This window comes from Mytilus trossulus, chromosome 12 (genome assembly GCF_036588685.1).
Source record: "Mytilus trossulus isolate FHL-02 chromosome 12, PNRI_Mtr1.1.1.hap1, whole genome shotgun sequence".
NCBI classification, from domain to species: Eukaryota; Metazoa; Mollusca; class Bivalvia; order Mytilida; family Mytilidae; genus Mytilus; species Mytilus trossulus.
Window position 1 is genome coordinate 14,583,772 of NC_086384.1, and position 14,100 is coordinate 14,597,871.

General features: G+C 31.7%; 1 protein-coding gene across 7 annotated transcripts in view; it reads right to left on the reverse strand.

Moving 5' to 3' along the window:
* Positions 1–5,301: 5,301 nt before the first annotated feature.
* LOC134693004 (G-protein coupled receptor dmsr-1-like) overlaps positions 5,302–14,100 on the reverse strand; it is a 106,385-nt gene continuing 97,586 nt past the window's right edge. For 5 of the 7 annotated variants that reach the window (XM_063553673.1, XM_063553675.1, XM_063553676.1 and 2 more), the window contains exon 2: positions 5,302–6,902. In XM_063553673.1, the coding sequence (XP_063409743.1) occupies positions 5,762–6,902 (1,141 nt within the window). In that variant the 3' untranslated portion in view covers positions 5,302–5,761. The remainder of the gene's footprint in view (positions 6,903–14,100) is intronic. The other 2 variants (XM_063553679.1, XM_063553678.1) reach the window with 1 other exon arrangement.

Below are 14,100 nucleotides of genomic sequence, written 5' to 3' on the forward strand. Positions count from 1 at the left end.
ACATATTTCACACAATGATTCACATTAACATGATGCAGTTTACCTTATATTTTATTTAACATTGCAAAAGGTTCGTAGTTCCCTCAAGAAAAAAATATAGTTGGTTATGTTTGCTCTATTAAGATAACTACCACATTTATGTTTTTAAATATTAAATTTAAAACTTGTTGTGTATTATGCATATGACAAGAAAACGGTCGATGTAATTGGTATCATATTTATAATAATTAGTTATCAAAAGTACCAGGGTTAATAAAATGTTATATAATGACCTATTTGAACTAAATTGTGCATATCAACTTCATTTACATTTAGGTACGTCATTGGCAACCCTACCACAATTTGTTATTCCTATAAAAAGGACAAAAGATACCAGAAGGACAGCCAAATTTATAAATCGAAAACAAACAGACAACGCCATGGCTTAAAATGAATTAGAAAAACAGACAAACCATAGTTCACATGACACAACATAGAAAACTAAAGAATAGCAACACGAACCCCACCAAAAACTAGGGCAGATATGAGGTGCTCCAGAAGGGTAAGCAGAAGCTGCTCCACATATGGCACCTGTCGTGTTGCTCATCTTATAACAATTCCGGTAAATAGTCTTAATCGGTAGGTTACATTCATGAAAGGAAAGGGGAAAGTAGTTACGGCGTAAGAAACACATCCGATATTATTTGTGAAACGGTTATTCCAGAACGGTCAACCTACTCGTGACGACGTCCGTATGATTTACGAAGGAATGATTTCCACGTCATCGTTTTGAACTCTTGTTTTAATAGCTTCCTTGTGAGCAGCAATCCTCTATCAAGAAAATCATGATAGGAAATGCAAGCACGGGAATATCGTATCAATTGGGAGATATATTCCCCGTATGCAGTTGCTGCTGGAATGTTGCTATTTAGCAAAGTAGCACAATTGGGAAGCTGAAATCATCTCTTTTATTGTAAAGTTTTATTTTCCACCGACCCTCATTGTCAGATGTAAGTCAAGATATGACCCCGACTTAACTGTATCTGTTGTATTCTTTATATCTAGCTAGTTCGATGGGATAGATGCGTTCAACATAGTCACCAAGTTTTAAATAATCTAGTGAAAGAACATCATCTTTATAGCAGAAAGTAGAGTTAGAGGATATCTCTCACTTCTTATCCTTCTTCTTAAGAAGTTCCAGTATGAAATCAGCCTAATCATAATTTGGCAAGGAAGAGGGGCACAATTGGTTCCCACGTCCTCCGAACACAACAAATACGTTATCGATCAAGAAATCTTGATATTGTCAGTTTCAGAGAATAGGAAGTAGAATATTCCTCCCCAAGACAAAGATATTTGTATCATCGTTGGTCATTTCTTTTTTATGAACCAAGGGAATATCAACTGTTTCATTTTGTCTTTTAGATTGAAATGAGGAATACTTAAAGTATATGTAAAGTGTAGAAAAGTCAAATGTTTTAATACTACTGCAAGATGAAAGAGAGTTAGATCGTATGTACTCTAAAAGATCTTTAGAATTTTTAAGTATCCACACCTGATTCACGCCACCTCTAGAATATGCAGATTCACAATAACTTTGAAGCCCGTCGACTGCTGATTAAAAAGATGTTAATAAGTTATAAAGAGGTTTCGTGGAGCACGAAAGACCCAGTAATATACAGTTGTTTGTAATGACACTTGTGTAGTTTAGGTATCCAATACAGGGATCGAAGATCCAGTTCTTCATCTTTGGTTGAAATTCCAAAGGAACCTAGAACAGACTTATGATTATCCAGAATGTCGTGAGGGCATACGTTGCGTTTGCAAGTGAATTGTCATACTTAATTCGTTTATCAAGCAGTTAATGTAGTGAGTTTTAAATAAATGAGGGGCGTAAGATACAGAGGGACATTCAAACCAAGGTTAAAAGAGAAAAACGAAACAAACATACAAAAGTACACAAAACACAACAGAGAAAATGAAAACAAGCAACACCAACCCCACCAAAATCTCGGGATGATATAAGGTCTTCCAAAAGAATAAGAAGATCACGCTCCGTATGTTGCACCCGTCGTGTTGCTAGTATTACCTGCACATGAAATGCATTGAACTACAACATTCTGCATATAGTTCGTAGATATTTAGACATTTAATTTCCATAACCCCATGTTTGAATAGCTAATCGAAGGCAAGAAATGTGGCTGTTTTCGTGCTTTCGGAATAATATTTATATTTGTTTTGAATAAATATTTGCATTCCAAGTCTGTCTTGTTTATTTTGGGGTTGTTTACTTATCATAAAGAGTACACAATACTCATTTGCATTTTAACAAAAAAATCATTAAAGGTACTCGACATCACGATCTTCGAAAGCATTAAACACAAAAAAAGTCCAAACAACTGTACCAGATAATGCTTAGGCAATCTATACATAGTAGTAGCAAAGACAAATTTGTTCAAATGGTTTTATATTTGTCATTTCTAGGCCTTTTCTAATTGACTATGCAATATTGGTTTCACTTCTTGCCATACAGTGACCTATAGACATTCTGTGTCATTCGGTCTTTTGTTGAAAGTTGTGTCATCAAGAATCATATACCACATCTTCTTTGTTATACTAGTATAAACAACAGTATTCAAAACGCAGCATATAAACATTAAGCTAAGTAACATGAACAACTAAAAATGTGTGATTCCAGATGCATGGTTTGAAAGGACAAGCCGATACTGCTGCATTTATGGCAATTGTAATGAGCTTAATGGAAGTAAAAACGAGAGGCAAATTTCCGTAGGTCACTTTCGATTAAAAATCGTGACAGCAAGCAACAAATTTTCGAAGAGACGCGTTCATCTTAACCAATTGAAATTTTGTTGGCAGCAACTCTCTATCAAAGGAATCATAATGAGATTTGCAAGCCCTGGATATCGTATCAGCTGGAAGATAACTACTACATACAGGAGGAGTCTGAAATGTTTCTTTGTATAATGTGAAATGTGTATACTGTATTATTGATAATGAGACCTAATAAATTATTATTTTATTGTATTGTATTGTCTAAATGGACAGTTAAAAATTGTGAAACTAAAATAATCATTATTATTAAGTAACGGTTTGTTTTCAACCGATTATCATTGTCAGCTTGAGATGCACGTCAAGATATAAGGCAGATATTTTTTTTCTTTTGCAGCCTCTATTTCAAAGTCGATGCACTCAATTAAGTCGCCTAACTTTGAATAATTAAGCGACATGACACCATCTATTGCGCGGAAAGCCTAAATAAAAGATCAAGCTAACTTCTTTCAATATTTCCTAAGAAGCTCCCGTATGACATTAAACCTTAACTGAATAAAACAACAAGTTGGCAATAAGATTAGCACTTTTGTTCTCCATTGAAGTTCTGTTGGTTTGGTAAAAAATATGTCATATGTCATCCAAACATTAAAATATGCTTTGAATCAAGACGTCAAAAATCTGGATACTGTCAGTTTAATTGATTTGATTTAATGAAGAGTGATTAGAAAGAGATCGCTGTAAACTTCCTAAGAAAACGATAGTTTTGTTAGCTTTTGAGGTGAATGCCGACACTTTTGTGCTTTGTAAAGAATATCATCATAAAAAATTGCATGTGAAATACCAGAACGTATAAGATGTCTGAATGTTGAAATATATTTACGAATGATGTCCTTGTACCGATTATAAAATTTAGTATATGTTTTATTAAGTTTCTGATATCGAAAACCCTGGTGTTACAATTCTTTTAGTAATACAAAATTTTTTTCTCAATAAAATCTTATACGTTAACGTTGTTACATATACGAGCAAAACTTACAAGTTGAGATATATAAACGCAATAAGAATGGATAACTAACGAAAGGAAATAAGAAATCATCTAATATAATAAATGTTGATATTTAGTTTCCCGTTAATGATTCATATATTTATAATGAAGAAAGGGCAGTGTTTATTTAAAGTAGAAGCTTTATTAAATTATAATTCAACAGGATAAATATCTTTCTTTCTTTTGATGGGTCTATGCGAATTTGAATCATATATTGCAACTCATAAAAATACAGAAACAGTTTCGCAATAAGTGGTGCACAGTTAGACCCCATTGGAATTACGATAACTTGACGATATACGGGATCTCATAACAAATCAGATGATGGCGTGTTCGATATCATGATACCAATTAGGCTCAAACTGTTGGTATGAGAAAAAAAATAAGATCACAAAAATTCTAAACTCAGAGGGAAATCAAATCGGAAATTCCCTAAACATGTCAAAATTCAAATTACAAAACACATAAAAAACGAATGGACAACAACTGTCATATTCCTGACTTGGTAAAGTCATTTTCAAATGTAGAAAATGGTGGATTAAACCTGGTTTTATAGCGCTAAATCTCTCACTTTGTAAGAAAGTCATATCTTTACGAGATGGTGTTTTGCTTTACGTTTAGCGCCTCACTATTACTTTGAGATAGATAACTACTGTAACAGTGTTGTTCCGTTGTGTTTGACTATATCATGTGTTCATATTGATATAAATGACATTTTTTGTGTCATGATTTAATACACTGTATCCTTTCTATGTCGTCTACATACTATGTTTATATTTATAACTGCACTAACTTTTAACATTGTTATACGATAATGACTGATGTACCCATATTTGGACTTTTTTTATTAATTGTGACTGTTTATCTAACGCATCATTTAAATGTAGCGGAATTTGATGAGACTGTTATTAAAGTGAGATGGTTAGCGCTATATATAGAACCAGGTTTAATCCACCATTTTCTACATTTGAAAATGCCTGTACCAAGTCAGGAATATGACAGTTCTTGTGTATTCGTTTTTGATGCGTTTTGGTTTTTGATTTTGCCATTTGATTATGGACTTTCCAAATTGATTTTCCTCTGAGTTCAGTATTTTTATGATTTCACTTTTTTCTAAACAAGTTGTCTTAAACGAATTTTCAATCTCATCTCCGAAAGAAAAAACTATGCATATGTTAATGACATGTAATGACATATTCGTTGTTTCATATGAGTTTGTTAAAGCATCCAGAGGAAAAAGAATAATCAAATACATATGGGACATTAGCAGGAGACAATATTGACGTTGGCGGTACATAAGGCCTTGCTCCCTTCATGATAAATGAAATTCCCGCTGTTATCATTTCCATATTGAGAAGTTGGTAGTTTTTTGTTTATCCATTGATCCAAGATGTCAGAGATGTTTTCGAATTATCAAATTGATATTTAATCGTACTGTATGCATTTTTGGGTTATCAAATGGATATTTAATTGCACTATATGCAAAAAAATGGGACATTCGGTGGGATTTAAAAGGTGTTTAATAACTTTTGTTTAAAAAATCTACATAAAATTATTTAACATTAAACAAATACAATATATAAATAACAAATGATTTGGAAATAAAGCTGAGACAGTACTCTGGACATTTAAGGCCTTGACCAAATACTACAAACAATCATTGGCATTATTCTTCAGTAGGCACTCATACCACCTGGTTTCTGTAACATACTTTCATTTATTGAATAACCAGTTCAATGTCAAGCGTATTCTAATGCTGATTAATTGATTAACTGTTTTCACGTTTGTCCCAAGTGTTTTGTTAGAGCAATGCTGATTGGCGAGTGACATTTAACGACTCTCCCTTCGGGTAATCACACTGCGTTAAGAACAGTTCCGATTGGTTAAATTCAATTATGAATGCTAATGGCATTGCTTCTCTTGGGTATTTTTATCTGTTGATTTTCAAACAACGTGATTAATATGGTTTTGGTGTTCATTGTTATTGCTATGTGAATCGAGTTTTGCTAAGCGATCAGTTAAAGTATATCCAATACTTTCATTTGAATGTGGAAAATGACACGCACAAAACAAATGTACAAATGTTTCACGGAATTTTGTACTCATAGTACAGTACAATATAAAATTGACGGCATTATTTATTAAAGCCACAATGTCCATCACGTCACCCAATGGTAAATAAACGGTATCAAAAAAGTCTTTGACGGTCGCACTACAAACAATAAGAACTCCCTGCGGAAGCTCAGTTACTAAAAACAATAGAATCACAGATACTAACATTTTTGTCGTTCTAGAATGCTCGGTCAGTCTCATACTGTTTGCACCGGAAATTTTAAGTACTTTCCTTCGATGTCGTATTTTAACATGAATATTGTATATTAATAATGATCCAAAAATAGACATAAGTAAACATGGCACTAACTTCGCTGTAACGGCATACATCCAAACATTTACAAGAACAAGAGCATCAGTGTCATTTTTTCCAAGTCTCAAATCTCGTAACACATAAGTTGTCTCGTTGGATTCCGGATTCAAGTTTTCTTGAAGTTCATTACTCATATAATTTGGAATGAGACTTATTGCTGACCAAACGTAGATGAGTAAAATTAAAACTTTTGATTGCGTCATGCGCCGACGCCTCGTTGCAAATGCTTTTGTAGGTGATCGAATGTGGACAAAGCGGACAATGGCTAGTAAGACACAGAGCCATATTGAGACTGTATGAGTTGTAGCGGCTAGGTTGATATGAAAGGTCATGTAAGTCATCCAAGATTTACTGTTTTTATCAGGTGTTTTATTCACATCCGGGTACATACAATAGAAATGCATGGAAAATGGTACGTATGACATCATGGTGATAATATCCGACACAGCAAGCCATGAGAGAATGATATTAACCGGAGTACTCATGTGTCGTCTAGTAAGTACAATGATATTGAAAATGTTGGTAATTATCCCAAATACACAAACACATATGCTAATGTAACCATGATATGAAGCGTACGATTTGGCAAACGTGAATAAATGGTCGCCTGTCACGCTCTGATTGGCCGCCATACCACAATAGGTATTGGCGGAGGAAAACCTGCAAAATAAAAAAGTAGAACATTTTTAAATACATAATTTTTTTTGTTCTTCACTAAATTCTACAACTAAACTCTCATACATTATGATAAAAAAACCTCCATTTATTGAGACGTCTTATTTTTGTACAGCAAAGGCCATGATTAAGTTCCTGTGCAGTATTTTTTAAACAAAACGTCTCCTTACGATTTGTCGTCCGAATGAGATTCAGTCTTCGATAATAAGAAAGTGTTACAGGTTTGCTTTAACATTCAAGATTGATTAGCTTTGCAGAGATGTTTTTGATTGATTAGTTAGCAGATATTCATCATGGAATGTTTACAGTAATAACTTTCAGGCCGTTGTTTTTTGTTTATTTGTTTTGTTCACCATGTTCGCTGTAATACGCTGTAAGGGTTTTACTATTTGTTAAAGACTGTTCCGTGACATATCGTTTCATTCGTCCCAACTCGTCCGATTCCGCTGCGTAGGAGAATAGCGGATTCACTGTTAGTTTTAAAGGGAAATATGAGTTGAACAATAAACTAGTACACTAAATATTTACGAATATATTGTTCACAATCTTCAAATAAAGGTTATAAACAAGTAGTAAAACCAGAGTTATTGTATAAAACATACATGTAGTTAAATGTGATTTAATAGTAATTGTAAATGTCAAAGACGCCCCAGGATGAGGATCAAAGTCTTTTAAACACCTCGTAAATACCGGAATATTAGAGTTTGTTTATATAAATAAAATCACACGAGTTTACTAAAAGTAAAAACACAAAAATACTAAACTCCGAGATAAATTCAAAAAGGAAAATCAAAAATCAAAAGGCAAAATCGAAAGTCTAAACATATCAAACGAATGGATTACAACTGTCAAAGTTGATTTTAAGATTTTCAAGTGAAAATCAATATGGAACAAATGATATCAATGAGTTAGCAGACCAGCGCGATAAAATACTAATAGATAATTTTAAACCATTCTTCGATATATTGCTATGATGACCAAACCTTAAATCAGTCTCTCAATAGCTTCAGGTATATACAAATTGTAGATAAATTAATAAGAACTCATAAAGTAAAAATCACAAAAATACTTAACTTCAAGGAAAATTTAAAACTTAAAGTCCCAGATCAAATGGCAAAATCAAATGATAAAACACATCAAACGAACGGACAACAACTATCATATTCCTGACCTTGTACAGACATTTCCAAATGTAGAAAATGGTGGATTGAACCTAGTTTTATAGCGTTAAACCTCTCACTTTTATGACAGTTGCATCAAAGCATTTCTATAAAAGAAGACATTTATTGACGATGTTGTTGACTATAGACAGACACACAAATGAGATAGTTTTATGTAAAGACTAGTGTCTAATATTTAGCCGTTATACTCTGGAACGCAAACAGTAGAGTTGAGTTCAAAAAATGCACACCTCGCGTAACAGAATAAAAAAAACCAAAATAAATCTATACCATAATAGTAGTTTTTCTAAGATCCAAACAGTCACACTGTTTAATATTGATGAAAAGATTATCATAATGTACATTAGATAACATAATGGCGAAGTTCTTAATTCTTTCCTACTTACACGGTTTAACCACTGATATAGTAGCGTAATCCTACTGATATATATTTTTGATATCAAAATATAGTAAGATGGGTTATTAACTATTCCAAGAACATCAAGTTTTCTGTACTAGATTTTTGTCATGTTTGGCCTATCAGACAGAATGTAAAATTTTCGGATGGCCAGAAAGTATTTACCAACAAAGTACATTTGGCTGAAAGTGTGCAAGATGACAATATGTTACCAGTTCTTGGATTTAAATGAAGATTACATATTCGGCCAGTACAATGGCATTTAATTTATCAAGATTGAGAAACTTTTCTTAATCATTCATTTCTTACCTTGCTAGTTTACATGTCATATTTATATATCACAAAACTATCTTGTAAAACAATTTGTATATTTACATTAATTATACATGTTCAAATGAAAACAATAAAGATCGTGTTATATTTTAGATACTATCTATGACCTGAAGACTTTATGTTGTATATACTTCAGTTATGTGTCTACTATAAATGTCTCTCCTAAATCTTCACGTTCGTTTCTATCTTATATTTAGTATAAAAAAAAAATATTTAGGTCAGTATATTATCGAATGGTAATGAACACACTCCTTTCATTAAATAAAGGAAGAAATTAGAAGATAACGGCTTCTATAAGTTTGCAAATGACAGCTTTCATTAAGAATTATATTGAAGACGCATCAATGACCTTGTTTCGAAATAGGCTGAGTTCATTCAGTCTGTTTCTCCCCTAGGAAAGCAAAATTACATTGAAAAAAGAATTGGTGAAATTATTATATTATAGTCGTTGTCCTTTAGTTACCTACACCATTTATATAAAAGAGATAAATAAAATTGATAATGGAAATGGGAAATATGTCAAAGAAACAGCAACCCGATAAATGTACTGTCACATGTATGCAGAAAACTACGAGAGAATATAAGACATTTGCTTTTGTTTTTTAAATTATTTGTAAAAGTGTTGATACATGTATAAGTAATATCATTATCGCACTGTTTTGTTGGAATTAAATTGAAACAATAACTATCCATATGTCATTCAATGACTTTAACATGAATTTTGTTGAAGCTATGAGACGTCGCCAATAAACTGCCTACATTCAAAGTTTGTAAATGTGCGACGTGCACTATTGTTTTCATATCTTCTACATCTGATTTGATGACGTAGTCGAGACAGATATTTGTCAACAAATTATTTTATGCGTTATTTAACAAGATAGCGATATTACGTTGTTAGAAACAATCGATTATTTATAATATCAGTATAATTCTACTTTATTGTGTCATAAAATGTAAATAATTACACACTTGGATATAAATGACAAATTTTCTGTTAATTGAATATCTCGTTCAGGTTGAAAGGTGCAACGAACGACAAACATGTCCTAAACAGTGGAGGTGGACAAATACACAAAACTCAGAAAACAAGAAGACATTACCAATAAAGCATTATCTGATATGAACATTTTCATTAAGTAGTAGACACTCATTTTATAATGTTTATCATTTATGATTGGTGTTAGTGACTTATCTATTAGTAACAAATGTTCAATTTGAATATTAAAGATAGTTCATCATAATTTGACCTCACAAACAAATGTGTTCATGGAACATGTATTATGTTAAGTTTAATGAAAACATTTTATCTTTTTTAATTTGAAATAACAGTAAATCCATTAATGTTTTAACCATACATATTATTAATTAAAGAGGAGTCACACTTGAACATACCTCATGAAAATCAAGCACCATCCCTGTACTTAGTACACATAGTTAAAGAAAAAATGAAACAGACTACCATGTAAACAAGTCCTCCTTAAAATCACAAGTTTAATAAGTACATTAGCTCTTTATGGAGTCTTTCGCCTTTGTTTGTGAAATAAATAAAGGTACTGTTATGAAGAAACTACGCGAAAAATAAGACATTTTCTTTTTCTAGTATATGTGTTGATATGAGTTAACGTTATTTAGCTATCGTTAGCAGTTATTTTTTATCAAGTTATGAGTAGAAATATCACTTTGATGTCTTCCCACTCTTTTGAAATAATATCTCAAGCATTATATCATTAGCGCATTAAATTTTTTGAATTAATTTAAACAGTACATAACAGTACATAATTCTTCATTTAATACAAGATGATATTTAATAAGTGTCATTTAGACAACTCTCTATTCATGTCCCAATTTGTAAAAGTAAACCATTATATAGGTCAAATGTCTCCAGCACGGAGTCTTGGATCACGCCAAACATCATGCAATAAAGAGCCCCAAAAAGACTAGTGAAAAACCATTCAAACGGTAAAACCCACTGTCTAATCTATATAAAAAAACAAGACATGCGAAACACTTATGAACCATATCAACAAACAAAAACTACTGACCATCACTATAAACATGTTATTGTGTTGCACTATTGTTTTTCATATCTTCCACATCTGATTTGATGACGTAGCCGAGACAGATATTAATCAATAATATTTTTATGCGTATTATTTCAAATTGCGATATTACGTTGTATATTGATATTACTATCGATTATTTATAAAAATCAGTATCATCTTACTTTATTGTTTCATAAAACGTAAAGAATTACACACTTGGATATTAATGTGACAATTTTTCGGTTAATTCAGTGTCTATTTGATAGTGAAAGGTTCAGCGAACTAGGACAAAGCATGCAATAAATTAAACTCAGAAAACATGTACACATTACCAGTTAAGTAGTATCTGATATGAACATTTTCATTAAGGAATAACACTCGCCATGTCTTGTTAAAATTATGATTGGTTTAACGACTTATCTATTAGTATCCAATATGTTATTTGAATATTTACATAATACATTTTAATTTGTAGTCGTGAACAAATATGTTTATAAAACTCGTAATATGTTTAGATTTAATGAATAAAACTTTGATGTAACAATAACATGAAACTTAGAATCTATGTGTTTATCCATTAAGTTTATTGTAACATATAATCACAAAAGATAGAGTCACACTGGAAAATACGACATAAAAATCCAGCAGAATTCCTATCTAATACACAGAGTTCATAGCAATAATCAAACCGGCCACTATGTACAGAAGTCATATTAAAATCACGGGTCAACGAAGTAAATTAATTCTTCAAGTTGGTTGCCAGCTTCTGCTGTATAGTTTGTTTTCGCCTTATGAGTTTGAATACCTTCATGCCTTCTTTTGCCTTCTGTTGGTTAAGTTTTCACAATAATCCACAATATACCACTATTCAAAGAGGTTCGCAAAAAGTTAAAATTTGTCTATAAGATAAATAAATAATGTCGGTATTATTTGTTTATTTGATATTAATAATTATGGTATTAACTATTGACAATCCAATGGTTGATTAGGGTGGTACCCAACACTTTCACCAAAATTAATTTGGCTCGTTTAATTTTCATAAAATTGTGTCAAAGTATTTACTTTGACCCTTTAACAAATATATAAAAATTTTGAAAATTTTGAACCAATAGTTTTGTCAGAAAAATTACACTGGTTATATAGCAGTTTGACTAAAACCAATTTTGATAATTGAGAAGCTTAATATTACCTTAACAACACAAAAATGTTTATTTTCGATTTTTTTACATTCATTGCCAGGTAAGTGAACGTATTTTTAACAGGCACAAAGTAAGAGTTAGACCATACGATCATTGCAATAGGGCTCTTCACGGTTAGTTCGGCCATATTGGATAGGGGGCAGATTTCCATAATGGAGGTTAAAATGGTGGGAAAAATACTGGAACACATCATTAAAACAGAGCTGTTGCTTGGAAACACACATAGGATTTCCCATACTTCATATTATTTCTACCTCTTACCAAAAAATCTGCCCCTATCCAATATGGCCGAACTAACCGTGGAGAGCCCTATTCATTTATATTGTACGTGTAAAAAAAACAAAAGAAATACCTACTTATAGTAGTCCTACCAATGACTTTTAATTTGTCGATATATATAATATACAATGAGTTTTATTTTAATTTTAATCTATTCATTTTACATTATCTTTGAAAAAGCAATGTCATTCAAATGATACCTAAAAAGAAACACAAGACTTTTATCAGATTCGTTATTTTCTTTAACAAGTATCTTGGATAATATTAGGGCTAAATACGGTTAAGTTTAACTTTATAAATGCGTAGAACAAATTTCATATAAAACTCGTTGAAACTTCCTTTTCAACAATTTAAATCCTCTCACAATATTATAATTGAATGAGACTTGCGATAAGTATACATTGAAATGTCCTCAACTGTGTGATTGATGGTCGTCTGATTTGATTGAAAATTCCCGTATTTGGGTCGTTACCCGAACAAGGTTATGAAGAAAGGCTGGACAATCTAATCAAGTCATCCGCTGTCGAAAAATGGAGAATCGTAAATCATTGTCTACTATTATATGTCATTTGAAAGCATAGGGAGCCGAATTCTTAATCGAATACAGTAGTTCTGTAAAATAAACATAGCCATTCTAGACGGCCTAATAATCAATTGTATATAGCGTTCCTTCCACTTGAAAAATTAAGATAGTCTTTTGCGGCACCATACAAAGTCTTCAATGACACGGACGAATGATTATAATAAAATTGAAAATTTAAAAAAAAAACCTCAACAACAACAACAAATCATGACAAAGTTGACAGTTCATTTAAAAGATAACGTACAAAATACAAGTAAACAATACGTCAAACTGCAAACTAAACCTTGAGCAATACACACGGACAACCGTCTTTCCTGCAGATGAACTCACCATGAAACATTTCAAATTTTATTGAGAAAAAAATTGATCAATAATGTTTAAAAAAGAGTAAGAAAACAGAAAAGTTCTCTGTAACAGAAATCTATAATTCCTTTCAAATTAGAAAGTGCGGAATACTTTATCTGTATAAATCTTAGGAAGATACCATGGGAATACAACATTTCTATCTAAGATTATCCACTTATCATATAATATGTCTAGGAATTTGATATAGACAGCTTAGTATTGTCAGGATGGTAATTTTCTTCAGGATTGTAAGTTATGTAACTTGCAAATATAAAGACCTGAGGGATTTTGAGTGTTGATGAGTTTTTGTTTCAGTTAGGTCAAGGTTAAAGCGTAATTCAAGTTTAAGATATGATGCAAGGTTAGAAAATTATTTAGTTAAAAAGAATGATTCAAGTAAAATGTATGATTCAAGTAATAGACGGGATCTTATAACTACGTATGATTCAAGGTTTAAGTATGATTCCTGGTTTAAATATGATTCCAGGGTTAGTGTATGCTTAACGATAAAGATATGTTTTATGATTCATATAAAACTTAAGATTAAAAGTTAACATATATTTCAAAGGTGAGGTATGATCAAAGGTTGAGCTGTGATTCAAAGTTGAGGTATGATCGAAGGTTGAGCTGTGATTCAAAGTTGAGATATACTTCAAAGTTCAGGTATGATTAATCAAGGTTGAATTATGATTCGAAGTTCAGATATAGTTACAAGCTGAGGTATGCTTCAAGGTTAGATTGTTATTCAGAGTTAAGATATAAGACAAATTTGAGGTATAATTCAAGGTTGAGGCATGATTCAAATTATATTGTCATAATGACCT